The sequence below is a fragment of the Coregonus lavaretus genome (genome assembly GCF_964263955.1).
Source record: "Coregonus lavaretus genome assembly, contig: HAP1_SCAFFOLD_376, whole genome shotgun sequence".
Lineage (NCBI taxonomy): Eukaryota > Metazoa > Chordata > Actinopteri > Salmoniformes > Salmonidae > Coregonus > Coregonus lavaretus.
The window spans coordinates 315,999-342,713 of NW_028156104.1; the positions used below are offsets into that span (position 1 = coordinate 315,999).

A 26,715-nucleotide genomic window follows, 5' to 3' on the forward strand; every position below is an offset into this window, starting at 1 on the left:
GAGAGACATGCTGCCCTACGCTACCATTACTGAGAGACATACTGCCCTACGTTACCATTACTGAGAGACATGTTGCCCTACGTTACCATTACTGAGAGACATGTTGCCCTACGCTACCATTACTGAGAGACATGCTGCCCTACGCTACCATTACTGAGAGACATGCTGCTCTACGCTACCATTACTGAGAGACATACTGCCCTACGTTACCATTACTGAGAGACATTCTGCCCTACGTTACCATTACTGAGAGACATGCTGCCCTACACTACCATTACTGAGAGACATGCTGCCCTACACTACCATTACTGAGAGACATGCTGCCCTACGTTACCATTACTGAGAGACATGCTGCCCTACGTTACCATTAGTGAGAGACATGCTGCCCTACGTTACCATTACTGAGAGACATGCTGCCCTACGCTACCATTACTGAGAGACATGCTGCCCTACGTTACCATTACTGAGAGACATGGTGCCCTACGCTACCATTACTGAGAGACATGCTGCCCTACGTTACCATTACTGAGAGACATACTGCCCTACGTTACCATTACTGAGAGACATGCTGCCCTACGCTACCATTACTGAGAGACATGGTGCCCTACGCTACCATTACTGAGAGACATGCTGCCCTACGCTACCATTACTGAGAGACATGCTGCCCTACGTTACCATTACTGAGAGACATGGTGCCCTACGCTACCATTACTGAGAGACATGCTGCCCTACGTTACCATTACTGAGAGACATGGTGCCCTACGCTACCATTACTGAGAGACATGCTGCCCTACGTTACCATTACTGAGAGACATGCTGCTCTACACTACCATTACTGAGAGACATGCTGCCCTACGTTACCATTACTGAGAGACATGCTGCCCTACGTTACCATTACTGAGAGACATTTCCATAAATGCTTAGCTAGCTGACGGAGATGCTGACCTTAGACTCACAGACAAACAGACTCACAGAGACACAGTCACAGATCACTGTCACCTGAACCTGTGGTCATTGGTTTCACCAGGCCCACACACTGACACCTGAACCTGTGGTCATTGGTTTCACCAGGCCCACACACCGACACCTGAACCTGTGGTCATTGGTTTCATCAGGCCCACACACTGACACCTGAACCTGTGGTCATTGGTTTCACCAGGCCCACACACTGACACCTGAACCTGTGGTCATTGGTTTCACCAGGCCCACACACCGACACCTGAACCTGTGGTCATTGGTTTCACCAGGCCCACACACCGACACCTGAACCTGTGGTCATTGGTTTCATCAGGCCCACACACTGACACCTGAACCTGTGGTCATTGGTTTCACCAGGCCCACACACTGACACCTGAACCTGTGGTCATTGGTTTCACCAGGCCCACACACTGACACCTGAACCTGTGGTCATTGGTTTCATCAGGCCCACACACTGACACCTGAACCTGTGTGAATCTCTAAGTTTGACGCAATAAGGTGGAAGCTCCATCACTACACTGCTTGTACTTATCCAGACCCTTTACATCAACACACATTGAAGGGTTAGGGCCGAAGTGGAGGTGTAGGGAGCGAATGGGGTCTGACTGCTAGAGTGAACGTTGATATCCAGTGAATGGGGTCTGACTGCTAGAGTAACATTGATATCCAGTGAATGGGGTCTGACTGCTAGAGTAACATTGATATCCAGTGAATGGGGTCTGACTGCTAGAATAACATTGATATCCAGTGAATGGGGTCTGACCGCTAGAATAACGTTGATATCCAGTGAATCCTAGTGGGTACAGTAAGTATGAGGTGTTTAAAGTACTAGTACTCACCCAGGGGGGCAGACACAGCCAGGTACGCACGGTTCATGAGCTGAACATGTGAGGTTGAGGAGGTGGGATTCACAGGTCTGTTCACAGCCCAGTCCCCTACCCAGGCTGAGCCCATCTACAGTCCCCAGACCCTCAGTACAGGCCAGGTACATCTGACCCAGCGGACACTGTTTGTCTGGAGGATGGTACAGGTAGAAGGTATATGTCACTGAGAGCACTTTAGAGACTATAGCGTGGTTCAAGATCATTCTCCTAAAGGTAACTTACCACTGGCAGGACTTTGGGAAACTAGCTTGCCATCTTGGCAAAACCTAAAGCAAGAGAGAGAGGTGTGAGAGTTGTAAAGTGGAAATAAGCTAACTTAACAATGTTAACACAACACAACAATAACGTTGTTAACTCAACAAAACAATGTAAATACCGGTCGCATCCCGAATGGAACCCTATTCCCTATATAGTGCACTACTTTTGACCAGAGTCCTATGGGAGCCCTATGGGCCCTGAACAAAGAAGTGCACTATAAAGGGAATCATTTGGGACGAAAATACTGTAAATAATGTTTTAGAGTTCCAGATAGTATCAGAGAGAGGGAGTATCAGAGAGAGTATCAGAGAGAGTATCAGAGAGAGTATCAGAGAGAGTATCAGAGAGAGTATCAGAGAGAGTATCAGAGAGTATCAGAGAGAGTATCAGAGAGTATCAGAGAGAGTATCAGAAAGAGTATCAGAGAGAGTATCAGAGAGAGTATCAGAGTATCAGAGAGAGTATCAGAGAGAGTATCAGAGAGAGTATCAGAGAGAGTATCAGAGAGTATCAGAGAGAGTATCAGAGATAGTATCAGAGAGAGTATCAGAGAGAGTATCAAAGAGAGTATCAAAGAGAGTATCAGAGAGAGTATCAGAGAGTGTATCAGAGAGAGTATCAGAGAGAGTATCAGAGAGAGTATCAGAGAGAGTATCAGAGAGTATCAGAGAGAGTATCAGAGAGAGTATCAGAGAGTATCAGAGAGAGTATCAGAGAGAGTATCAAAGAGAGTATCAGAGAGAGTATCAGAGAGAGTATCAGAGAGAGTATCAGAGTATCAGAGAGAGTATCAGAGAGAGTATCAGAGAGAGTATCAGAGAGTATCAGAGAGAGTATCAGAGAGAGTATCAGAGAGAGTATCAGAGAGAGTATCAGAGAGAGTATCAGAGAGAGTATCAGAGAGTATCAGAGAGAGTATCAGAGAGTATCAGAGAGTATCAGAGAGAGTATCAGAGAGAGTATCAGAGAGTATCAGAGAGAGTATCAGAGAGTATCAGAGAGTATCAAAGAGAGTATCAGAGAGAGTATCAGAGAGAGTATCAGAGAGTATCAGAGAGTATCAAAGAGAGTATCAGAGAGAGTATCAGAGAGAGTATCAGAGAGAGTATCAGAGAGTATCAGAGAGAGTATCAGAGAGTATCAGAGAGTATCAAAGAGAGTATCAGAGAGAGTATCAGAGAGAGTATCAGAGAGAGTATCAGAGAGAGTATCAGAGAGTATCAGAGAGAGTATCAGAGAGAGTATCAGAGAGAGTATCAGAGAGAGTATCAGAGAGAGTATCAGAGAGAGTATCAGAGAGTGAATTTCTTTGTTGAACAGAGTTTGTTTATTAGTTTGTTGAAGAGAGATGAAGAGGAGTGTCTTACTGTACACCTGCTGATGTCATGATCACGTCACCTGGAGCGTAGTCCGCCCCCAGGAAACTACAGGGACAGGAGCTCCTGTTGGGAGCACACACACGCACCAACGCACACACACATGCCCACACACACACACACAAACACACAAACATACACACACAAAACAGACATGCACACAGATACACACACACACACACACACACACACAAACACACACAAAAAACACACACGTGAGGACACAGAAACACACCAAAAGGCAGTTGTAACATATAACTGTAACACAAACTTAAATCGTTCTATGGGAAATAAATACTTGTTTTTTTGTTGAACGACGATACATTGAAGATCTTACCAAAAAAATTGCATCACCTGCATCATCTTGAGTTCAATAATTGATATCCCAAAAATCTCTCCCTTTACCTAAAAATGGCTGCAGAATAAATCGAGTGTCGTGCAGCTAAACCTAGCCTAGCTGAGGCTAAGAGCCTTTGTAACATATCGCCCACGGCAACACATCAGCCTCTGTACTACACATTCTCTCTCACTGGTTATCAGATATCTGTGTCGTCCACAGCTTGAGTGGGAATGAATGGGGGGGGTTTCACCGCAAATTCCTTACATGTAACTCTAGCCCCAGGTAAGTAACAGCACAGCGTTACTGTAGGATGTGAAAACACGGGGACATTAAAGGTGGATTAAGCCTCACGTCTTACTGGGTTAAGAGTGTGTTGAAATAAAGAAGAAGAAGAAGAAGAAGAAAAGAGCACCAACGCCAAGGTCTGCAGGGTTTGAGATGGAAGAGAGGACTTGACCTTCACTTCAGCTGAAATACAAATGTCACTTTGTGGAGGATTTGTTTTGTTTGTTTGTGCTCTGCTGTGGTACGTTGCGAAGTTTACACCTACCATCAGCATTTCCAAGATAACGTGTCCTTTTTTTTTTTTTTAGCTCTCAAGCATCCTTGACCATGTAATCAAAAGGATAACACTGATTCATGTGTAAATAAAGTGCTGAGTTACAACTTTGTTGGCCTTTCCTTTAGTCCCAATGATGACAGTTGAATACGTGTAATTTCTCTTTATTCCAAACTAAATATAGACTCTGGATTGTAAATCAAAGGTGTGCCACTCGGCCCCGCACCCCCCCAGCGCCTGTCTTACCTGGGCACACAGGTGTGTGTGTGGGTGCTGTAGAAGGTACCGTCGGGACACACACACCCTTCCTCACACTCCTCCCCACAGCGCTGCTGCATGGACAGGGCGGAGCAACGCCGTTGGCACGACGACACACACGTTCCGTACTCCATGGTATCAGGGCACGCCACCGCTACAGGGGGGAAGGGAGACGAATATATTCTGTCAATCAATAAAGCTCTTACTTGTCATTCAATTCAGTTTTCATTCAAATAAATACTTTCAACAGATCTTCAACTTGTAAATGTTTAATGTCTAACATTTATTTCTGTACCAGTAGGTGTCACCAACCTTGCTTGTATACATTTATAGCATTGACACATTGCATTGCCTTAACCACAGTTCCCATACTAGTATAGAGTACACATGAATCACTAACACAGTCTGAACAATACTGTCCAAACATACAATACTTAAAGTCATGAATCACTAACACAGTCTGAACAATACTGTCCAAACATACAATACTTAAAGTCATGAATCACTAACACAGTCTGAACAATACAGTCCAAACATACAATACTTAAAGTCATGAATCACTAACACAGTCTGAACAATACAGTCCAAACATACAATACTTAAAGTCCCCCTAAAGCATCACACCAACAACCAGCAGATTGGAACTAAAATCCAGAGCCAGATCACGGTACTCACCACAGTCAGGTACGCTGGCTCTGAACTCCATGATGATGGAGTATTTCCTGCATTGTCTAGCATAGTGGGCCAGGGAAGAGCAGAGGCAGGGTTGGCCACACTTACAGGTGTCTGCCTTACACTGTTGGTGAAACGGCACCGGGCTCAGGTACTCATGACATGCTGAGAACAACTCCTGGTTCAGGATGTCACACATCTCAGAGGCGTAGGATGCTATGGGGTGGTGGAGGGGCAGGGGGAGGGTGATGGAGGAGAGGGTGGGGAGGGAGAGAGAGAGAGAGGGGGGGAAGGAGAGAGAGAGAGGGGGGGGAGAGAGAGAGAGAGAGAGAGAGAGGGGGGAGGGAGAGAGAGAGAGAGAGAGAGAGAGAGAGAGAGAGAGAGAGAGAGAGAGAGAGAGAGAGAGAGAGAGAGAGAGAGAGAGAGAGAAAGAGAGACAGAGAGAGAGAAAGAGAGAGCATCTCTGTTTAAGTTTGAGTTGTGTTGCAGTGAGGGTTCTAAAACACATAGGGAAAATACTGCTTGAAATGCATTTGATCAAGTCTGCATCTGATCAAGTGTTTTTATTTGATAATGACATAGGAGGACTTATGGTTTAGAAGGACATATACCCGCTTGCTGGTGCGTGTCACATGGGTCAAGCTGGGGAACATTGTGGCTGGGGACACAGGCAGAGGATACCCTCCAGGTGTTGCCAAACAGGTGAGGTGTGCTCTCTATCATACCAGACGGAGACCTGGGGGAGGGGCAGGGGAGGGGAGGGGAGGGGGCGTGTCACAACATCACTGCCTTAGTGTTGTTGTCATCTCAGAAGGAACACACAACAAATGAATGCATGCACACTAGCCGATCTGGTTCTGGTGGCAGAGGTTTTACAATCTGGACTGCAGAGGAGGAAGGGTGAACTCATTCACTTCCCAACACTTCTGTGACTAAGCTACACTACCAGTCAAAAGTTTGGACACACCTACTCATTCAAGGGTTTTTCTTTATTTTTACTCTTTTCTACATTGTAGCGTAGGACCTTGAATGCTGTGTCCAAACTTTTGACTGGTACTGTATATTGATACATTTTGTTGTGTTCAAAACATCCACCATTTCCAGTGCATGGCTGTGAAGATACAGCACATTTCCACCATTGCATTAAACCCTCAAACATGGCCGGCCACATCCATCCATTTCACTTAGGCGTTCATCTGTTAACAGTGAAGGGGGCGATTAGAGAGAGGTAACCTTTCATCAGGCAGAGACTGGTCAGGCTGGTCAGAGGCCATTTGCATTACAGAGAGGAGACGGAGAGGAGAGAGAGAGAGAAAGGAGAGAGAGAGAGGAGAGGAGAAGAGAGCTGAGAGGAGAGGGAGAGCTGTTCCGTACATCTCCCTCCCCCTGCCCCCCCTCTCCCTGCCCTAGCCAGCTGAAATGGGAGTATCCTCTCTCCCAGAGTGCCACAGCGAGGGCCGTGCCAGCCAAAGAGAGCCACAGAGAGCCAGAGAGCCACCCGGGGGGGGCTGGAGGTCAAGGATCAGACAGACACACTTAAAGGAAATCAGAGAGACTGAGGGTGGAGAGACAGAGAGAGACAGAGAGAGAAAGAGGCCGAAAGAGAGTGAGAGAGAGAGCAAGAGAGAGAGAGAGGGAGAGAGAGAGAGAGGGGGAGAGAGAGAGAGAGAGAGAGAGAGAGAGAGAGAGAGAGAGAGAGAGAGAGAGAGAGAGAGAGAGAGAGAGAGAGAGAGAGAGAGAAAGCGAGAGAGAGAGAGAAAGCGAGAGAGAGAGAGAGAGGACAAGGAAGAAGTATGGGATTGGGGTTTCTGAAAACGAAGTGTCTGTGGTAGTATCTGAAAATGTTACAAGCCGTCAAATCTTCAAGCCTTGTTTCCTCCAATTACTCGCCTCCCTCTCAAAGCTCATTGGAGGAGAGAATCAAAGCTTCCTCCCTCGGACCTCCTCCTCCAATGCGCTTTGAGAGGGAGGTGAGGAATTGAAGGAAACAAGGACGGACGAAGCACGAATTTGACAGCTAGTAACTTTTTCAGACACTGCCACAGACACACTTACAGGAAGTCGTCCTGGATGTTTCCGTTGAAGGTTCCACAGAGCCCCACCGTGTTGCCCTTCCACAGCTCATCCACCTGCAGGTAGAGGCGGAACTCCCTCCAGCTGTACTGCAGATGCAGACCCGGGGCCGTACGCACCTGCAGGAACATGGACGACAGCTCCTGGATCTGGAACACCTCTGAGCAAAAAACAGGGTTGTGATTAAAAGGGGGATGGGGAGGGGGGGGGGTTAGTCTAAAGTGTAAAGTCTCTACTGGTCTCAAGAAGTCTCTGCTGGTCTTGAGATGTCTCCACCGGTCTTGAGATGTATCTAATGGTCTTGAGAAGTATCTACTGGTCTAGAGAAGTCTCTAATGGTCTTGAGAAGTATCTACTGGTCTAAAGAAGTCTCTAGTGGTCTTGATAAGTCTCCATTGGTCTTGCGAAGTCTCTGCTGGTCTATAGAAGTATATACTGGCCTAGAGAAGTCTCTAATAGTCTTCAGAACTCTCTACTGATCTTCAGAAGTCTCTACTGGTCTTCAGAACTCTCTACTGGTCTTCAGAACTCTCTACTGGTCTTCAGAACTCTCTACTGGTCTCCAGAACTCTATACTGGTCTTCAGAACTCTCTACCGGTCTTCAGAACTCTCTACTGGTCTTCAGAACTCTCTACTGGTCTTCAGAACTCTCTACTGGTCTCCAGAACTCTATACTGGTCTTCAGAACTCTCTACCGGTCTTCAGAACTCTCTACTGGTCTTCAGAAGTCTCTACTGGCCTAGAGAACTCTCTACTGGTCTTCAGAACTCTCTACTGGTCTTCAGAACTCTCTACTGGCCTAGAGAACTCTCTACTGGTCTTCAGAAGTCTCTACTGGTCTTCAGAACTCTCTACTGGTCTTCAGAACTCCCTACTGGTCTTCAGAACTCTCTACTGGTCTCCAGAACTCTATACTGGTCTTCAGAACTCTCTACCGGTCTTCAGAACTCTCTACTGGTCTTCAGAAGTCTCTACTGGCCTAGAGAACTCTCTACTGGTCTTCAGAACTCTCTACTGGTCTTCAGAACTCTCTACTGGCCTAGAGAACTCTCTACTTGTCTTCAGAAGTCTCTACTGGTCTTCAGAACTCTCTACTGGTCTTCAGAAGTATCTACTGGTCTTCAGAACTCTCTACTGGTCTTCAGAACTCTCTACTGGTCTTCAGAAGTCTCTACTGGCCTAGAGAACTCTCTACTGGTCTCCAGAACTCTATACTGGTCTTCAGAACTCTCTACCGGTCTTCAGAACTCTCTACTGGTCTTCAGAAGTCTCTACTGGCCTAGAGAACTCTCTACTGGTCTTCAGAACTCTATACTGGTCTTCAGAACTCTCTACTGGCCTAGAGAACTCTCTACTTGTCTTCAGAAGTCTCTACTGGTCTTCAGAACTCTCTACTGGTCTTCAGAAGTCTCTACTGGTCTTCAGAACTCTCTACTGGTCTTCAGAACTCTCTACTGGTCTTCAGAAGTCTCTACTGGTCTTCAGAAGTCTCTACTGGTCTTCAGAACTCTCTACTTGTCTTCAGAAGTCTCTACTGGTTTCCAGAAGTCTCTACTGGTCTGGAGAAGACTCTACTGGTCTGGATAAGTATTTAATGGCCTTGAGGCTCTGATCGAAACATAAGACTATAAAAAACTGTAAAAACATGGAATATAAGTATGATTTATGCTTTTCTCCAATTTGATTGTAATAATGGCAAGTGTTTTGACTGTAAACACTTAATAAATGGATACATCAGACTAACTGAGGTTATGTGATTCCAGAACCTTTCCATATACTTCTACACAAAGCACACATAAAACAGTTCACTGCTACCATCAGAAAGGCATGCACATAAAACAGTTTACTGCTACCATTAGAAAGGCATGCACATAAAACAGTTTAATGCTACCATTAGAAAGGCATGCACATAAAACAGTTCACTGCTACCATTAGAAAGACATGCACATAAAACAGTTTACTGCTACCATTAGAAAGGCATGCACATAAAACATTTTACTGCTATCATTAGAAAGGCATGCACATAAAACAGTTCACTGCTACCATTAGAAAGGCATGCACATAAAACATTTTACTGCTATCATTAGAAAGGCATGCACATAAAACAGTTTACTGCTACCATTAGAAAGGCATGCACATAAAACATTTTACTGCTATCATTAGAAAGGCATGCACATAAAACAGTTCACTGCTACCATTAGAAAGGCATGCACATAAAACAGTTCACTGCTACCATTAGAAAGACATGCACATAAAACAGTTTACTGCTACCATTAGAAAGGCATGCACATAAAACAGTTTAATGCTACCATTAGAAAGGCATGCACATAAAACATTTTACTGCTATCATTAGAAAGGCATGCACATAAAACAGTTCACTGCTACCATTAGAAAGGCATGCACATAAAACAGTTTAATGCTACCATTAGAAAGGCATGCACATAAAACATTTTACTGCTATCATTAGAAAGGCATGCACATAAAACAGTTTACTGCTACCATTAGAAAGGCATGCACATAAAACAGTTCACTGCTACCATTAGAAAGGCATGCACATAAAACAGTTTACTGCTACCATTAGAAAATCATGGGAATGAAAATGCTAACAACCACGAGAACAGAACACAGAAGAAATCCATTTTGTAGCGCAACACAATACAGCATTAACACAGTGGCCCTGAGTCCAGTCTGTGTTCTGTTGAACAGTCCTGTCTAGAGACAGCACCTGTCATTCAATACACCTCACCCAGACCCAGTCCGTAGCTCTGAAAGAACATAGATCTGGACAGAAAAAGTCGAGGCATGATATTGTATGAGGTTGAAAATAATCTCCAGCACACCGGTGATCTTGATGCTCCATGAGACAGAGAGAAAAACAGAAGAGAGAGAGAGAGAGAGAGAGAGAGAGAGAGAGAGAGAGAGAGAGAGAGAGAGAGAGAGAGAGAGAGAGAGAGAGAGAGAGAGAGAGAGAGAGAGAGAGAGAGACAGAGAGACAGAGAGAGAGAGAGAGAGAGAGAGAGAGAGAGAGATGAACAACAAGCATGGAGCGTCAAGATCAACAATGTGCTGAAATGTATTTTCTAACCTCAGTATACAGTTTTTCTCCATCCAACTGATAACCCGATAGGTGTGCGATAGTAGTAATACTTGTACAATAGTATGTGATTGTGAGGTGAGTTACCTACCGTCTGAATAGGGCAGAGAGATGCGGTACTGTCCTGCAATGAAGACCTCTCCTAGGTGGGTCATTGTGATCTCTGTCCGCGGGTCCTCGTCTATGACCAGGCTAACTGATTGGATACAAGCCCCGTCCAAATTCTGCAATTGAGACAAGATGGCCAGATAAAGAGTGGAACCAATTTAGCCTAATAGCAGCACTTCAGAAAACAGCGGTATGAGATGAAGGAATAAATGGAAGGGGGAGAGAACGAACGGTACAAAAATATTAATGTTCCTCTTCAAAAGAACCACCCACTTTTGTCTCTGAAAGCTTGATAGTTAGAGCTTATATAACTTGTGAATGGTACATGCACTGTAATATATTTGTTTTGACATGGGTTTGGTTTGCGAGTCTTTCTTCAGGACTGAAGCGTTTCTTAAGACCGCTCGCCACTCAGTCCAGGGGCTGAGACAGTAAGTGATCCTCTCTGTATGAATCAACTCTTTCATTGGGGGCAAAGCCCACGGCTGAGCAGCCGAGAGACCATTTCACCTGCCGCTTTCACACAGCCTGGTCTCTCTCTCTCTCCTCCTCCTCTGTCTCTCTCTCTCCCGCTCTCGCAAACTCTCTCTCTTTTTATCTCTCTCTCTCTCCACCACCTCCTTCATCTCCACATCCACAGCCCTGTCGGCCCTCTAGAATGCCTGTGTTTGACATCGTATCCAGGGGCCTGCTTGCTGCTGCGTTGAGTGTTGAGTTGAGGACGTCAGCGGCTGATGGCTGCTGGGAAATTGGAGGTTTTTGAGGAAGAGAAGCTGTCAGCCTTTTGTAGCGTTTCATGTTGTATCTGTCAGAGACGTTAGATGGTTTGATCACGACACAAAACACAGCTCCCAGGCCCTTTCATCTGCCTACTCCTCCCAGACATCAGGTTTCAGGAGCAAAACGCCATCAGAGAGAGAGAGACAGAGAGAGAGAGCGAGAGAGACCCTTTTCCGAAATAATGAGGTGAACTTTAAGAGGAGCAAAATGTTTCTCTATTATACTATCAAACCTGATTGGTCGGCTTTGTTTTTGTGTGGTCACATGGCAGAAAAACAAATAGCGCAGGAGTTTGAAAGTCAGCTGTGACAGGGATAATATCATATGAACTGATATCTTTTAAATTATAAAATGTACTGTATATTGCTTAGATGTCCAATGTATTAATCTCCAATCGACTTGAAAGATACTTTTTATTGAGGCTTCACTTCGACAAATATCCTACTATTTTCTACCACTTGTAGAGACTATAATGGTGTGTATCAGTATTATCTATGGGTTTAACAACATATTAAAGGGTTGAAAGGTATCTTTATTAAACTTACGGGTCCACATGGGGCGTTCTGAATGGTGACAGTGAACTTCCCTGAGTTACGACTCTTAGCCAGGACATACTGACAGGAAGCTGGGAAGGTGAACATCCTGCCATCAAACGAGTGGAAGAACATGTCTCCAGTCACAGAGCACTCTCCTGAGAGATAGGGAAGAGAGAGAGAGAGAGAGAGAGAGAGAGAGACAGAGAGAGGTGAGAGAGAGAGAGAGAGAGAGAGAGAGAGAGAGAGAGAGAGAGAGAGAGAGAGAGAGAGAGAGAGAGAGAGAGAGAGAGAGAGAGAGAGAGAAGAGGAGAGAGCACACCCTCATCAATCAATCAATCCATGTTTTGTTCATAAAGCCCTTTTTACATCAGGAGATGTTACAAAGTGCTATACAGAAACCCAGCCTAAAACCCTCATCAAGTGAGGGACACTGCAGTCTGCATTCAAAGTACAGCCAAACTGTATTTGGCTAAATACAAAAAGCCTTAGCAGCCTACTACTGTTTTAATATACTACATGCATAAATGTCTAGAGAGAGATGAGCTGAGATTGTACTTGATAAATCACCAAGGGGAAATGAGTTTGGCATAGTCTATAATACAACGTAAAGATGTGAACCTGGACAGCTGTATTCTGTGCAGTTCCACACTCCCCCCACACACGTGCTGAGAGAGAGAGAGAGAGAGAAATGAGAGACGTGGTCAAAGGTGCACTATGGGTACATGAAAGACTGTCCTAATCACCAAAGACCTCTGGGAAATAAATATCAGTCATCATAGTCACATGACTTAATCCTGGTTGGATCTGAGATGGCTGGGATTGAAAGGAAATGAAGTAGACAGCAGATGTTTTTGGGGACAATATTTTGACGTACAAGCCTAAATAAGAATGGTTCCATAGTTATACGTGGTTGATGAGAATCCATATACAGTTGACATTTTCTATACTGTAGACAGTAGCTAAATTAATAATACTATTGAAAGAGTTATGATTCTGATATCATATGTTTGGGTTATAACTTCAATCCTAACCACCAAACATCAAAACATTGCATCCACTTTCAGCTTGAGAAGGTGACAAGTACAGTGACATGAGATGATAGAGAGATGAGATGATAGAGAGATGAGATGATAGAGAGATGAGATGATAGAGAGATGAGATGATAGAGAGATGATATGATAGAGAGATGATAGAGAGGTGAGATGATAGAGAGATGATAGAGAGATGAGATGATAGAGAGATGATAGAGAGATGATAGGGGGATGATAGAGAGATGATAGAGAGATGATAGAGAGATGATAGAGAGATGATAGAGAGATGAGATGATAGAGAGATGATAGAGAGATGATAGAGGGATGATAGAGAGATGATAGAGAGATGTCCTACCAGTTGTTACACTCCTCCTGAACGGTCTGTCCGGAGGGGTAGACCATGCCATGGTATTCACAGGGACAGTCTGAGGCCTTCACACAACTCCCCTCCTCATAGATCAGGTCTGGAAGAGAGACATTCAGACAGAGAGAGGAATAGGACACAGAGAGGTTTCAGTGAGTCTAGGCATTGAGAGATGGGTGGGAATATGGGTCTGTAATAGGTCTAATTCAGGGAGAGAGTGTGGAAGACAGATAGTTTGTAAAGACTGTAAGTCGCTTTGGATAAAAGCGTCTTCTAAATGGCATATTATATATATTATAAAGGGTTTATAAGTAGATTATACACTGTTAGAATTAACGTTTTAACTCATTAATTGAAATTAGCCAATAAAGTTATAACTGTTTATTAATGAGTCAGAAACTATCCACAAACAAATTACTAACGGTGTAAAAACGACTTTATAAAGTATTCAGAATGCAAAAAAGAGGGAGCGTTGCTTTGGAATCAAGTATGAAGACAAAGAGAGGTGCTCATCGGAGAACAGGTTATAACAAACAGATGAAGCTGCAGCTGTGAAAAAAGCATCATACTTCAAAAAAACAAAAGCACTCTCTTGTGGAAAAGTTAAAAAGCGTTTTAATTTTAGCGGCCATTGCATATAAAAAATTAAAACGCACCAACGCGTTGCGGCTCACAGGCCTTCTTCATGGTGCACTTTATAAAGTATACGGTACCTTTAATGTAAAGTATTACAAAGTAAAAACAGTAACAGTAAGTAATCAACAACAGGACCATAAGTCTCACCATCAGGGCAGTAGCATCCGTCTAGACACTGCATCTTGCTGTCGATACACATTCTGTCCACGTTACAGGACACAGGGCAGCAGGTGATGCACTCCTTATACTGCAGACCTGGAGGACACTGCATCGCTGAGGAACACAGGAAGTGACACCATTACACATCACAAGACAGGAAGTGACATCACGGGACACAAAGTGACATCACGAGACGGGAAGTGACATCACAAGACAGGAAGTGACATCACAAATGTTTGACATTTAATTTTTCTTGGCTTTGTTTAGTGTAATTACATATCATGTGTGACTTGAAGGAATAATATTTTTGGGGGGCAACAAGCCAACTGAAACTACACTTAATTATCTACACTAAATTAACTACAATGGATCCTGCCTGCGAGTATGGGTTAATAATGGTAGGATCCATTAAGGGTACCTACCACACTGTGGTATGTGAGTCCTCCAGTCGTTCAGTGGGTGGTCGGCGTGGGCACAGGCCCGGGCATACTCCGTGAATACCTGGCATACCACATCACCGTTGGGACCCGACCTTCATTCAAGGTAAGAAACAGAATAGAGCTCGTTCACTGAACAGAAGCCGTAGACAGGTAGATAGACAGAAAGGATATTACACTGACATTTAGAACATGTCGACTTGCAAGTGCTTAAGTGGAAGGGAAGTATCCATTTTGTGGTTATCATAATGTACTAAACTGATGATAGAAACGGTCCTAATTGTAGTATTTGTAGACTAGTTATTACTTACAGACAGAGGTCGCTGGAGCAGCTAGCCATGTAAGACAGAGGACTGACAAACTCGTGACAGCCTGTAAACGGTTCCTCCAGAAGCATTGCACACACCTCCTCCACTTTCTGTCACGGTGAAAACAAAGTAGAGCACAAGGTCCACGTTTAGCACAAAACCCAGAACAGGGAAATATTCACACAAAACCCAGAACAGGAAAATAATCACACAAAACCCAGAACAGGAAAATAATCACACAAAACCCAGAACAGGGAAATAAAGAACATACATAGAGATAGAGAAGTTATTTTGAGGAGAAGGAAATCTAAAAAGTGTGTAAGACTCAAAAATCTACTTTTTAAATGATTGGGGTCCCTGAGGTAGAGACTGAGAACTTGGCAGTTAGCAGTACCATTAGGATAGATGTATCCTAAACAGAACCACAACCTGTATGTGAGGGTTAAGGTCAGGGTCAGGGGTACTCACCACCAGTATGTGAGGGTCAGGGTGAGGGTCAGGGCCAGGGTCAGGGTGAGGGTGAGGGTCAGGGTCAGGGCCAGGGTCAGGGCCAGGGTCAGGGCCAGGGCCAGGGCCAGGGTCAGGGCCAGGGCCAGGGTCAGGGTCAGGGTGAGGGTCAGGGTCAGGGCCAGGGTCAGGGTGAGGGTCAGGGTCAGGGCCAGGGTCAGGGCCAGGGTCAGGGTCAGGGTGAGGGCCAGGGTCAGGGTCAGGGTCAGGGTGAGGGTCAGGGCCAGGGTCAGGGCCAGGGTCAGGGCCAGGGTCAGGGTCAGGGCTACGGTTACTCACCAGTAGTATGTGTGGGTCCTGTGAGGCGCAGGGCGAGGGGAACATGGAGGGCACCATGGGACACCTGACCTGGTGAGGCTCCTCCTCCGCCCAGCTGTTCCCAAACATGGACAGCTCCCCAGTCACCACACCTTTATGGGAAGACAGGAAGAACACAGCAGAATGTTACCAACATTACAGTACAACGCTTTAGTCCTCTCTTTCAAGATGTTGTTCCAGCCATACTTCTAACACACCTAATTCTACCAGTAAGGTGCTCTTCAGGACCTTGATCAGCTGAATCAGGTGTGTTAGAGTAGAGATGGAGCAAAAGCCTGCATACCTATTAGCTTTCCAGAGGGAGGGGCCACCATTACTGGAACTGACCTGTGACCGCTCTCTCTTTCTCTGTTCTTACCGTAGCTGGTCTTCAGATCATCCTGTACGTCTGCGTTGAAGTTGCCACACAGACCGCAGATCCTGCCCACCCACTCTGGGCTGAGCTTGATGTAGACAGAGCCACTGTGTCCGTCCCAGGCTAGGGTGAAGCCATGTTGCTTGGTCACCAAGACATAGCGGGAGATCCGCTCCAGCTCCACGTCATGGATGTGGTGAGGCAGCTGGACACTGCATGGGGGGGAGGAGGAGAGAAGGAGGAGAGGAGGACGGGAGGAGGAGAGGAGGAGGAGAGGAGGAGGAGAGGAGGACGGGAGGAGGAGAGGAGGAGGAGAGGAGGAGGAGAGGAGGACGGGAGGAGGAGAGGAGGAGGAGAGGAGGAGAGAAGGAGGAGAGGAGGACGGGAGGAGGAGAGGAGGTCAAATCACTCAACTGGTTTGGTGTGTAGGTCTTTCATTCCATCTTTTTCTGGATCTTAATTAGTTGAGGTAGACCAGGGGTTGGACACCCGAAAGCCTGCACACCCAGTACCTCTCTTCAAGACCAAGACCGGAGCAAATCGGGTCTGAGTCAAGACCAAGACCGGGAGGGGGGCGAGGGGTACGAGACCAATTCAAGACTGAGACCAATGCAAGTCCAATTCAAGAACATGGTTGTAATTGTGTCAAATCGCCACCATAATAAGATCTCAATATGTCCAGTATTTCTGTGTTCATATTTCAGAAGAACATAGGGATTCTTTAGATATTCAGAATGGTGAAAATATGCATGCTGAGGGCAAATAGAGAGCCACTCTACAAATGATCACTGACCCAAACAGGTTCAATAGAGCCACTCTACAAATGGTCACTGACTCAAACAGGTTCAATAGAGCCACTCTACAAATGGTCACTGACCCAAACAGGTTCAATAGAGCCACTCTACAAATGGTCACTGACTCAAACAGGTTCAATAGAGCCACTCTACAAATGGTCACTGACCCAAACAGGTCTATAATAGAAGGAAAGACTAAATATGTTCCAAATCCCCCCGAACTCCCCTTACTAATAGAGCGTGCAACTTTCAAACAATGTCCCCCACTCTTCGCTACTAGCGAATCAAGAATATTCTGACCAGCGTGACAAAGTTTGTACGAGTAAAGTAGAAAACCCAGGTTTCAATAGTCGATAAGATATTGTGTCATGAAAGTGTGAGAGATTTATTATTCTCCTAATTGATGGGATGACTAACTTAGAAAGAATGCATTCTTGACTGGGCTAATGTAGGTTGTGACACCTGGCAGGCTGTGATTGATGTGAAGAGCTGTTTTAGGGGGTAAAGGGAGATAGGGATTTGTGTCTCCAGATGCTGGAATATACTGGTTCTTTGTGATCTGTGAACCTTCCTTGGACAAAGGAATGGTGTCTAAGGGAGCTGGCTCTTCTCACTATGACAGGTTGTTATGATATGGACATATGCCTGGCAATAGGGGTGCATCAACGGATTGACTGAGTAAGTCTAAACCACGCTCAAGTCTTTACTCTAATTGGTCAACAGAGAGGTGGGAAACTCTCTCTGTCAGAGTATTTGAGTAACAATCTGGAACAATGGATTAGTTCTCTGGGGTGCCCTGCGAAGTATCTCAGAGAGCCCGTATATACGAAACATCATATTTACCATGAAGGTTTTTGCATTAATTAAAATAACTAGTATATATTAGAAGTCGTGCTGACCTCTTTTGTTCCTAATACCAGATTTGAATTGACGCGACTTTGACAAAAGGAGTGTGGATATTTGGCCTGGCCAAGCGGATTTATGGGCTGACAGAACGGGAGCTTAATCATTTTTACCAGTTCTCATTGTCCGACACCGAGTCAAGACCGAGTAAAAATACAGACCTCAATACGTTGTCTGGAGACTCACTACAACACCGCCTGAGCTATATAATCACAATGGGGAGCACTGCATTTTAAGATATTTTTCAACCCTTATTTTACATCTGCTTATAAAACGTTTGTTAAACAGACCTGTAATCAATCAATCAAGCAATATATCAGTCAATCAAATCAATCGATTACCTCTGTCCCTTGAAGGTAACTTTGGACCTGTGCAACCTGATCTCTCCTTCCCAGGGCAGGAAGAGACTGACTGAGCGCGTGCAGGAATAGGGAGACGAGCGACAGTCTGGGTCATTGTGAACCTATAAATTCAACAGAAAACACAATTTATTCATTTATAAAACATTTGAGTTAGTTAGTTAGTTAGTTAGTTAGTTAGTTAGTTAGTTAGTTAGTTATAACATATAAGTAAATACAATAAATACAGAGACATTTAGCTCAATGACATTGCTCCCGTGAGGTATTCTCCACTACTCCACTACAGGGATGTAGCTCAGTTGGTAGAGCATGGCGTTTGCAACGCCAGGTTTGTGGGTTCGATTCCCACGGGGGCCAGTATAATTTTTTTTTTTTTTAAATGCATTCACTAACTGTAAGTCGCTCTGGATAAGAGCGTCTGCTAAATGACTAAAATGTAAATGTACTCATGAAACAGAGAAGGTGTGAGATCTAACAATATGGTAACAAACAGGGCTAACGGTCTGAAGAAAAGGAAAGTTCCCATTTAGTAGCATCTCTTTGATGCAGGGGACAAATTATATTCTCACTTAAAAGCCAACAGCTACAATAAATTGTCCTCTTAGTTGCTTCCTATGCTTTTTTTTTTTTTTTGTGATCAAATGTTTTTATTCTTTTTAGTAAGGTACACAAAACAAATACACATGGACGGAGAAACAAGACCAACAGTTCCCATCCCACCCCCTCCCCCCCACCCACAGGACTTCCCCAACCCAAAGTTAGATTAGTGGTTCACAATAGGCGTCTTTTTACAGAGTCTTACACGGGCGAAAGAGCAAACATGTTTCTTTCCCTCCCATACGTGCTGCAGATATTTCCATGTTTCCAATGTCCATGAATGGTAGCAGCAGCCACTGCAGCCTGTTTAAAGGACGAGGAGCCTGCTAATGTGAGGCTATCGTCTTCATGGCTGCTGTTAAATCCAGCCAGCCAAATACGTCGCTGTTTGACAGATGGGTCTAAAGTAATGTCAGAATTTAACTGGAAAATAGATGGTGAACATGGTACATTTCTACCCATTATGTCAGAGAGACAGGATGAAACCCCTGGGTTATTCCCAAACCATATGAAAACATGTGCCAGAAGCCCCCTGAGGACACAGTGAGCAATTTGGGGATTGTCTAGCTTTCATCTTGAACAGTGTGTGTGATGTGTAGTAAAGTTCTATGGGCGAAATTGTAATGTATCATTTGGTGGTTGGGGTTTCTTAATGAAATTGTAATGTATCATTTGGTGGTTGGGGTTTCTTAATGAAATTGTAATGTATCATTTGGTGGTTGGGGTTTCTTAATGAAATTGTAATGTATCATTTGGTGGTTGGGGTTTCTTAATGAAATTGTAATGTATCATTTGGTGGTTGGGGTTTCTTAATGAAATTGTAATGTATCATTTGGTGGTTGGGGTTTCTTAATGAAATTGTAATGTATCATTTGGTGGTTGGGGTTTCTTAATGAAATTGTAATGTATCATTTGGTGGTTGGGGTTTCTTAATGAAATTGTAATGTATCATTTGGTGGTTGGGGTTTCTTAATGAAATTGTAATGTATCATTTGGTGGTTGGGGTTTCTTAATGAAATTGTAATGTATCATTTGGTGGTTGGGGTTTCTTAATGAAATTGTAATGTATCATTTGGTGGTTGGGGTTTCTTAATGAAATTGTAATGTATCATTTGGTGGTTGGGGTTTCTTAATGAAATTGTAATGTATCATTTGGTGGTTGGGGTTTCTTAATGAAATTGATACGTTGGACCGAACTCTGGTCTAATTGGTCACTGTATTACACACGGAGAGTTCTCTCTTCCATGAGGCATGGGAAAGGATTAGTTTATTAGTAATTTTAAGCAGCGGATAATTTAATATAATTTTTTTGTCATTTAGCAGACACTCTTATCCAGAGCGACTTACAGTTAGTGAGTGCATACATTTTTCATACTAGCGCCCCCCCCCCCCCCCCTGTGGGAAACGAACCCACAACCCTGGCGTTGCAAACGCCATGCTCTACCAACTGAGCTACAGGGGACTCAGATGGTATTTTACAGACCAGGTCCTGTATACTACTATGAATAAATAATGAGTGGATTGGATGGATGGACCATTCTTGCCCCCAGGGGAGTCCAGATGCGCACAAAGCAGAACGGAGCATTAAGTAAAATAAAAAGGAAGTTCCAGTTCAGTTGTTTCCTGTTCTAGTTTTCTCATGGAGTGAGTTCCTCTCGGTTACTCAGCTTGCTTCAGGAACAAAGTAAAGGTTTGTTGTGGACGATTGAGATGCATTGTGGGTAATTGCAGTAAATCTAACGGTAATTGACGTAAATAAATCCAGTAATGAGATGGCTTTCAGTTAATCTTCAGAGCAAATATTACCCTGAGGCCAAGACTGTACTCTTCTACTCTAAGACTGTACTGAGAACCGATAACCCTTAGAAACGCTGCGAGGTGCAGAGTAGCTCTGGGAGATGATCCTTATGCGGAGTGGAAATCCTTGCTAGCCGATGATGAATAAAATCACTGATATTCAGCATTTCAGTCAATAAGAATTGAAAATTGATTTGTTTTATTTCATATTTTGTCTGTCTTCATACAAATCACTCACTGTTGAAGTCAAATTATGTCTTCCATATCAAGCCATAATCCCCACTTTCCTTTAAAGCCAAGTTGGGTTTTACATATCAAGCCATAATCCCCACTTTCCTTTAAAGCCAAATTGGGTCTTCCATATCAAGCCATAATCCCCACTTTCCTTTAAAGCCAAGTTGGGTTTTACATATCAAGCCATAATCCCCACTTTCCTTTAAAGCCAAATTGGGTCTTCCATATCAAGCCATAGTCCCCACTTTCCCATAAAGCCAAGTTGGGTCTTCCATATCAAGCCATAATCCCCATTTTCCTTTAAAGCCAAGTTGGGTCTTCTATATCAAGCCATAATCCCCACTTTCCTTTAAAGCCAAGTTGGGTCTTCTATATCAAGCCATAATCCCCACTTTCCTTTAAAGCCAAGTTGGGTCTTCCACATCAAGCCATAGTCCCCATTTTCCCATAAAGCCAAGTTGGGTCTTCCATATCAAGCCACAGTATCCAGTTTCCTTTCCAACCCTGTATTCTTTATACACCTACTAGACCAGATATGGATCTGTGGTATGCTACTGCCTACTAGACCAGATATGGATCTGTGGTATGCTACTGCCTACTAGACCAGATATGGATCTGTGGTATGCTACTGCCTACTAGACCAGATATGGATCTGTGGTATGCTACTGCCTACTAGACCAGATATGGATCTGTGGTATGCTACTGCCTATTAGACCAGATATGGATCTGTGGTATGCTACTGCCTACTAGACCAGATATGGATCTGTGGTATGCTACTGCCTATTAGACCAGATATGGATCTGTGGTATGCTACTGCCTACTAGACCAGATATGGATCTGTGGTATGCTACTGCCTACTAGACCAGATATGGATCTGTGGTATGCTACTGCCTACTAGACCAGATATGGATCTGTGGTATGCTACTGCCTACTAGACCAGATATGGATCTGTGGTATGCTACTGCCTACTAGACCAGATATGGATCTGTGGTATGCTACTGAGAGTCATGCTCTATGCTGATAAACATGCAGCAGCATTACCTGTATGAGAAGGCTGGCCTGGCTGGTGTCCTCGCAGTCTCTCAGCAGAGTGTAGGTACATCTCCCAGGGAAGTGATAGTACAGCCCATCAAACGTCTCGTAGTTATACTGGCCCCACGACCGGCACGTCATCTCCCTCTCAAACCCTGGGTTAGGAACTGGACAGACAGACAGACAGGCAGACAGGCAGACAGACAGACAGACAGACAGACAGACAGACAGACAGACAGACAGACAGACATAGAAACAGACAGGCAGACAGACAGACAGGCAGGCAGACAGACAGACAGACAGACAGACAGACAGACAGACAGACAGACAGACAGACAGACAGGCAGACAGGCAGACAGACAGACAGACAGACAGAGACAGTTGGAGGGTGAATGGGAAATGTGTAGGTAGGTGGTAGAACAGTCCATACAATTCCCACCGTATGCTGTCTGTCATCCCCCCACTTCAACCATCTACACCCCACTCCAAATGAAGCTCTGGATAGAAGCTGTTAACCTGTTTGGCAGCGGTTTCCAGTAGCCTGGTATAAAGCGCAGTCACATGACTCAGGATGGACACAGTGACCTCCATTCAGACAAGGAAACCAACAGGGATCTGAAACACAGTCGCATTCAGCATCATACAGACGTTATACACCTTTATACACGATACACTAACTCTACAGACAGTTTTATTTCCCATGAAGGTCCTGAAGATTATTGATGAATTCTCTAATGATCGCTATAGAAACCCCTTCTTAACCAAATATATAAACAATCCCACAGTAGACGACTGAAATCAGCTTTGTGCTGTACCACAGCCCGTGTTGCCTGTTCAAGCTCAAATACCTGGAAAGTCACAACTTTTCATGACGGCAGCTTTGGAGAAAGTCCCCACCTCCACCTTCCTCCCTCTCCCTCTCCCTCCCCCTCCCCCTCCCTCCATCCCTTTCTGCTTCTTCCTCTACCTGACCTTTATGTCAGTTCTTCCTCTACCTGACCTTTATGTCAGTTCTTCCTCTACCTGACCTTTATGTCAGTTCTTCCTCTACCTGACCTTTATGTCAGTTCTTCCTCTACCTGACCTTTATGTCAGTTCTTCCTCTACCTGACCTGTATGTCAGTTCTTCCTCTACCTGACCTTTATGTCAGTTCTTCCTCTACCTGACCTTTATGTCAGTTCTTCCTCTACCTGACCTGTATGTCAGTTCTTCCTCTACCTGACCTTTATGTCAGTTCTTCCTCTACCTGACCTTTATGTCAGTTCTTCCTCTACCTGACCTTTATGTCAGTTCTTCCTCTACCTGACCTTTATGACAGAGTTAAGCCTGAGTGGCTACGCCTAGCTCCAGCTCCTCATGTTGCCCTGGCAACATATGGCCGGTGGTCTGAGGAGGGAGGGAAAAAGGGGACAGATGGAGAGTGGTGGTAGGACCTGACCCTGTTAACCTGTTAACCCAGCCGTACTATAGACGGACACACCAGAGACCCCCTTTAGACTAAGCTGGTCTGGATAAAGAGGCTCCGCCTCACCTGTCTCAGTGGCTGTTGTAGAGAGGTGACTCAGGCCTGACAGAGTGGGTAATTGTTCTTGGAAAGGACGTTTGGCAGAGGGATGATAACCTTGCATATTTAGACACAAACATCCTGCGGGTGTTCACACAATCTCTTCTGTCCATAAATGGCTTTTCCACCGAACATACAGTAGCCTACCTGTTGGCCTACGCAGGCCCAATGATGACCTGAGCGCTTCCTTTGAGTCTGAAGATGAATCGACTACAGTTGTGTTGAAGTAGTGGACTGAAGATCTGCCAACTGAAGAGTTGGATGAAGATGAGTGAACTGAGGAGTCATTGGTTGACGTGTTGGCTAGTGATGCATTGGCTGATGATACATTGGTTGCTAATGTATCTGCAGTTCTATGAAGTTCCTTTGGGGAAAGATTGAAAAGAAAGAACATGTAAATACAATGCAATCAGCTTCAACATGCACTCAGAAGAGACATTAATTTAATCCTAGCCTTATGTCATAAGCCTGTCCTGACTTCACCAGAGTCCTGCTTGCCAGACTCAGCAGCTGTGGAAAGAGTCTAGTCCTGACCAAATATATTAAATGTGATCATTTACATATGGAGAGTCTAGTCAGTGTTTGAGAGAGTGAAGAATGGGTCATTCCCAGCAAACCAAAACTAAGCTCTTGTAACAGAACCTGATTCGCTTTAATTAACAGTGTTAAAGTTTCCTGAGTTTAATAACGAATACAGTGAAGCCTCGATCATCTGGAGAAGCTGGCCATGCTCTCAGGTGACAGGTTTAATACCGAGTTGATTAAAAGTTTGACATCGAAACGTTTTATAGAAACAATTATTGGTTTCACAAAATTCCTCTAAGATTTACAGTAGGCTACATCGGTGCCAAATCAGTCTGGAGTGATATGATAAAGAGATTGAAGAATTCCAGGTAGAATCATTCTAGAATGAATAAAAGGGCTGAGAGAATGTTGGTGCCAAATCCAGAATCTAGAATGATATGATAAAGAGAGACAGAATCCTCAAGACTAGAGGTGAGAGAAGAGAACCGTCATCCACCCCCAAAAACAACTACAGAGCACTACACTCTTATAGAAAAAAAGGGTTCTTGAGAGGTTCTTTGAAGTGAGCAATGGTACAATCTATGTAGCACTGTTTCTACTCAAAAGAGCCCTTGTCTTGGTGAGAGTTTTTATTTAGGTTATATGCTATCTGAATGGTTGCGAATAACTTTCTTGCTAAAGGGGTTGTGGACTTTTGCCGTCACGTTGCAACTCCCTAACCAGGCTCGAAGTGTTGGGTGTTCTCCCACCTGAGTCAGACCACAATATGAGAGAGTTTTGGTCGCTCTAGATGGGTTGGTTTAACAGTTTAACAGTGATCAACGTTAGTCCTGGATGGAGGTTTCTAGAAGTTCTATCCCCGGTAGATGCAGCACATAGGCTTCTTATACCACCTGGAACTCAGGTCTCCACCACTCCACCACCTGTGTTACCAAGCCCCCACCTCTACCCCGTCCCCTGCCCCAGCTTCTACCCAGCCCCAGCCCCCACCCCGTCCCCATCCCAGACACATGAGCCCTCCAACCTCTGCTTTCATCTCCCAGACCTGACCAGGGACAAAGGCACAGAGAGAGAGAGAGGAGAGAGGAGAGAGGAGAGAGGAGAGAGAGAGAGAGAGAGGAGAGAGGAGAGAGGAGAGAGAGAGAGAGAGAGAGAGGAGAGAGGAGAGAGGAGAGAGGGAGGAGAGAGAGAGAGAGAGGAGAGAGGAGATAGGAGAGAGAGAGGAGAGAGGAGAGAGAGAGAGAGAGAGAGAGAGAGAGAGAGAGAGAGAGGAGGCGGCTGAGCTGTGTTTGCATTATTAACCATTGATTACTAGCAGCGGCATTGTGAGCAGAGAGTTGAGTGACAATTACTGACCGTACAAACAGCAGATGTATCTGTCTCCTTGTAATGACTCTCAACAACATGTAGTCATCATGTTGCAGCTCAATTATGTTACATTTAATGTCAGCAAACTGAGACACTGCATGGTAGAACAGGAACTACAGATTATAGAACAGATGTGATTGTTGCATATTGGTCTCTTGGGATGTAGCGGAGTTTTGATTGAAAAGCAACGGCCATTAGGACCAAGAGACAGCATGAGAACTACACTTTGAGTCCCAGCTAGTATGTGTTGTGTACATTGTTTACTGACCTATATAGAAACCTAAACTATGGTTTCTCACAGAGAAACACTATTATGGAACAGGAAAAACATAAACATATTTTCTAATGGGAGTAGTTTGCAAATATGGGTAAGACATTTTGTGACTCTGATGAAGTGTAAGGATCATGCACAAACTGCATGCATTTTGTTCTACTTTACCATAGGCACACTAATAATGTTATAACATAAAGAACATTTATTTTGATTTAAAAAAAGGTAATAAACATAGAAAAATATTCTAACATATTTCCTCCGATTTAATCTAATGCACAGACACTATAAAACGAGCTTGTGGACTTTCTGTACAGAAAGAAATCAAGGTATAATTTCTGTCTTTTTCTGGGAATGAAAAGCTCAGGGTCATTAATCGTGACTTCTGGTGTCTGCGCATGACATTTTTAACGTGCTCTATCAAAGCTGCGTTTCAAAACAGCGGCTCCGCTCGCCTACCTGTCCTCTTTGGGAAGCGGTATCCCATTTCGCCAGCATTATACTGCTGCTTTTGCTGTTGGGAGAAAGAGAGAACAAGGAAAGGTTTGTTCCTAGCAGGTAATCAGCACTTGTGTCGGTCATGAAAAAGAAACACTGCGCAAAAAGACTAAGACCTTTTCCTTGACATCAACAGAATAAGAGGCTGAAAATGACTACTGTGTGACCACAACTCAGAAAATAAACAAAGGCTCAATATATTCGCAATGAAAATCATCTTAAAATGACAGTGTAATAACGTCTTCATATATATTTTTTATTATAACAATAATAATACATTATTTTACAAGTTAATTATACATAATTTATGAAACTCACTTATCAAAATCATGCCAGTTTGTTATGTTCACTGCGTCTATGCCCCACGAAATATGCGCTGAAATCAATTAAACAAGAAAGGGAAGTGATGAATGAGAGTGATCGAAATTAGTAAAAGGTAAAATAAGCATTTCTGAACAAATCAATAATACGAAATTATCAAAATGAGAACAATCACCGACAAAAGTAAGTACATTTCTAGGTGCGCAAATATAGCCTACATAATAATGTATTACAATATCCTGCATCTATGATATAGAAAACTAAATAGTTGTATTCCTGCAAAAAATAGTAATGCAAATTAATGATTAAATGTTAAGAAACGAAAAAAAAATTACTTCACAAATAAAACAAAATATATAAACATGAATAGGCTAGTTTATTCAAAGAGTAGGTTAGTAGGCTAAGCCAATTCAATAATG

The 26,715-nt window shown here is 44.1% G+C and overlaps 1 protein-coding gene across 1 annotated transcript in view; it reads right to left on the reverse strand.

Annotated features, from left to right (window-relative positions):
* The window catches only part of otog (otogelin), a gene marked incomplete at both ends in the record, with an annotated part of 99,321 nt that extends 73,357 nt beyond the window's left edge, over positions 1 to 25,964 (reverse strand). The window contains 20 exons of the mRNA XM_084200822.1: positions 1,818 to 1,992; positions 2,085 to 2,128; positions 3,488 to 3,562; positions 4,642 to 4,807; positions 5,329 to 5,541; positions 5,937 to 6,061; positions 7,381 to 7,558; positions 10,585 to 10,717; positions 11,927 to 12,072; positions 12,536 to 12,582; positions 13,304 to 13,412; positions 14,096 to 14,221; positions 14,530 to 14,639; positions 14,856 to 14,962; positions 15,639 to 15,769; positions 16,036 to 16,244; positions 18,071 to 18,192; positions 21,758 to 21,915; positions 22,265 to 22,363; positions 25,937 to 25,964. Coding sequence (XP_084056948.1) covers positions 1,818 to 1,992; positions 2,085 to 2,128; positions 3,488 to 3,562; positions 4,642 to 4,807; positions 5,329 to 5,541; positions 5,937 to 6,061; positions 7,381 to 7,558; positions 10,585 to 10,717; positions 11,927 to 12,072; positions 12,536 to 12,582; positions 13,304 to 13,412; positions 14,096 to 14,221; positions 14,530 to 14,639; positions 14,856 to 14,962; positions 15,639 to 15,769; positions 16,036 to 16,244; positions 18,071 to 18,192; positions 21,758 to 21,915; positions 22,265 to 22,363; positions 25,937 to 25,964 — 2,501 coding nt within the window. The remainder of the gene's footprint in view (positions 1 to 1,817; positions 1,993 to 2,084; positions 2,129 to 3,487; positions 3,563 to 4,641; positions 4,808 to 5,328; positions 5,542 to 5,936; positions 6,062 to 7,380; positions 7,559 to 10,584; positions 10,718 to 11,926; positions 12,073 to 12,535; positions 12,583 to 13,303; positions 13,413 to 14,095; positions 14,222 to 14,529; positions 14,640 to 14,855; positions 14,963 to 15,638; positions 15,770 to 16,035; positions 16,245 to 18,070; positions 18,193 to 21,757; positions 21,916 to 22,264; positions 22,364 to 25,936) is intronic.
* Positions 25,965 to 26,715: the final 751 nt, after the last annotated feature.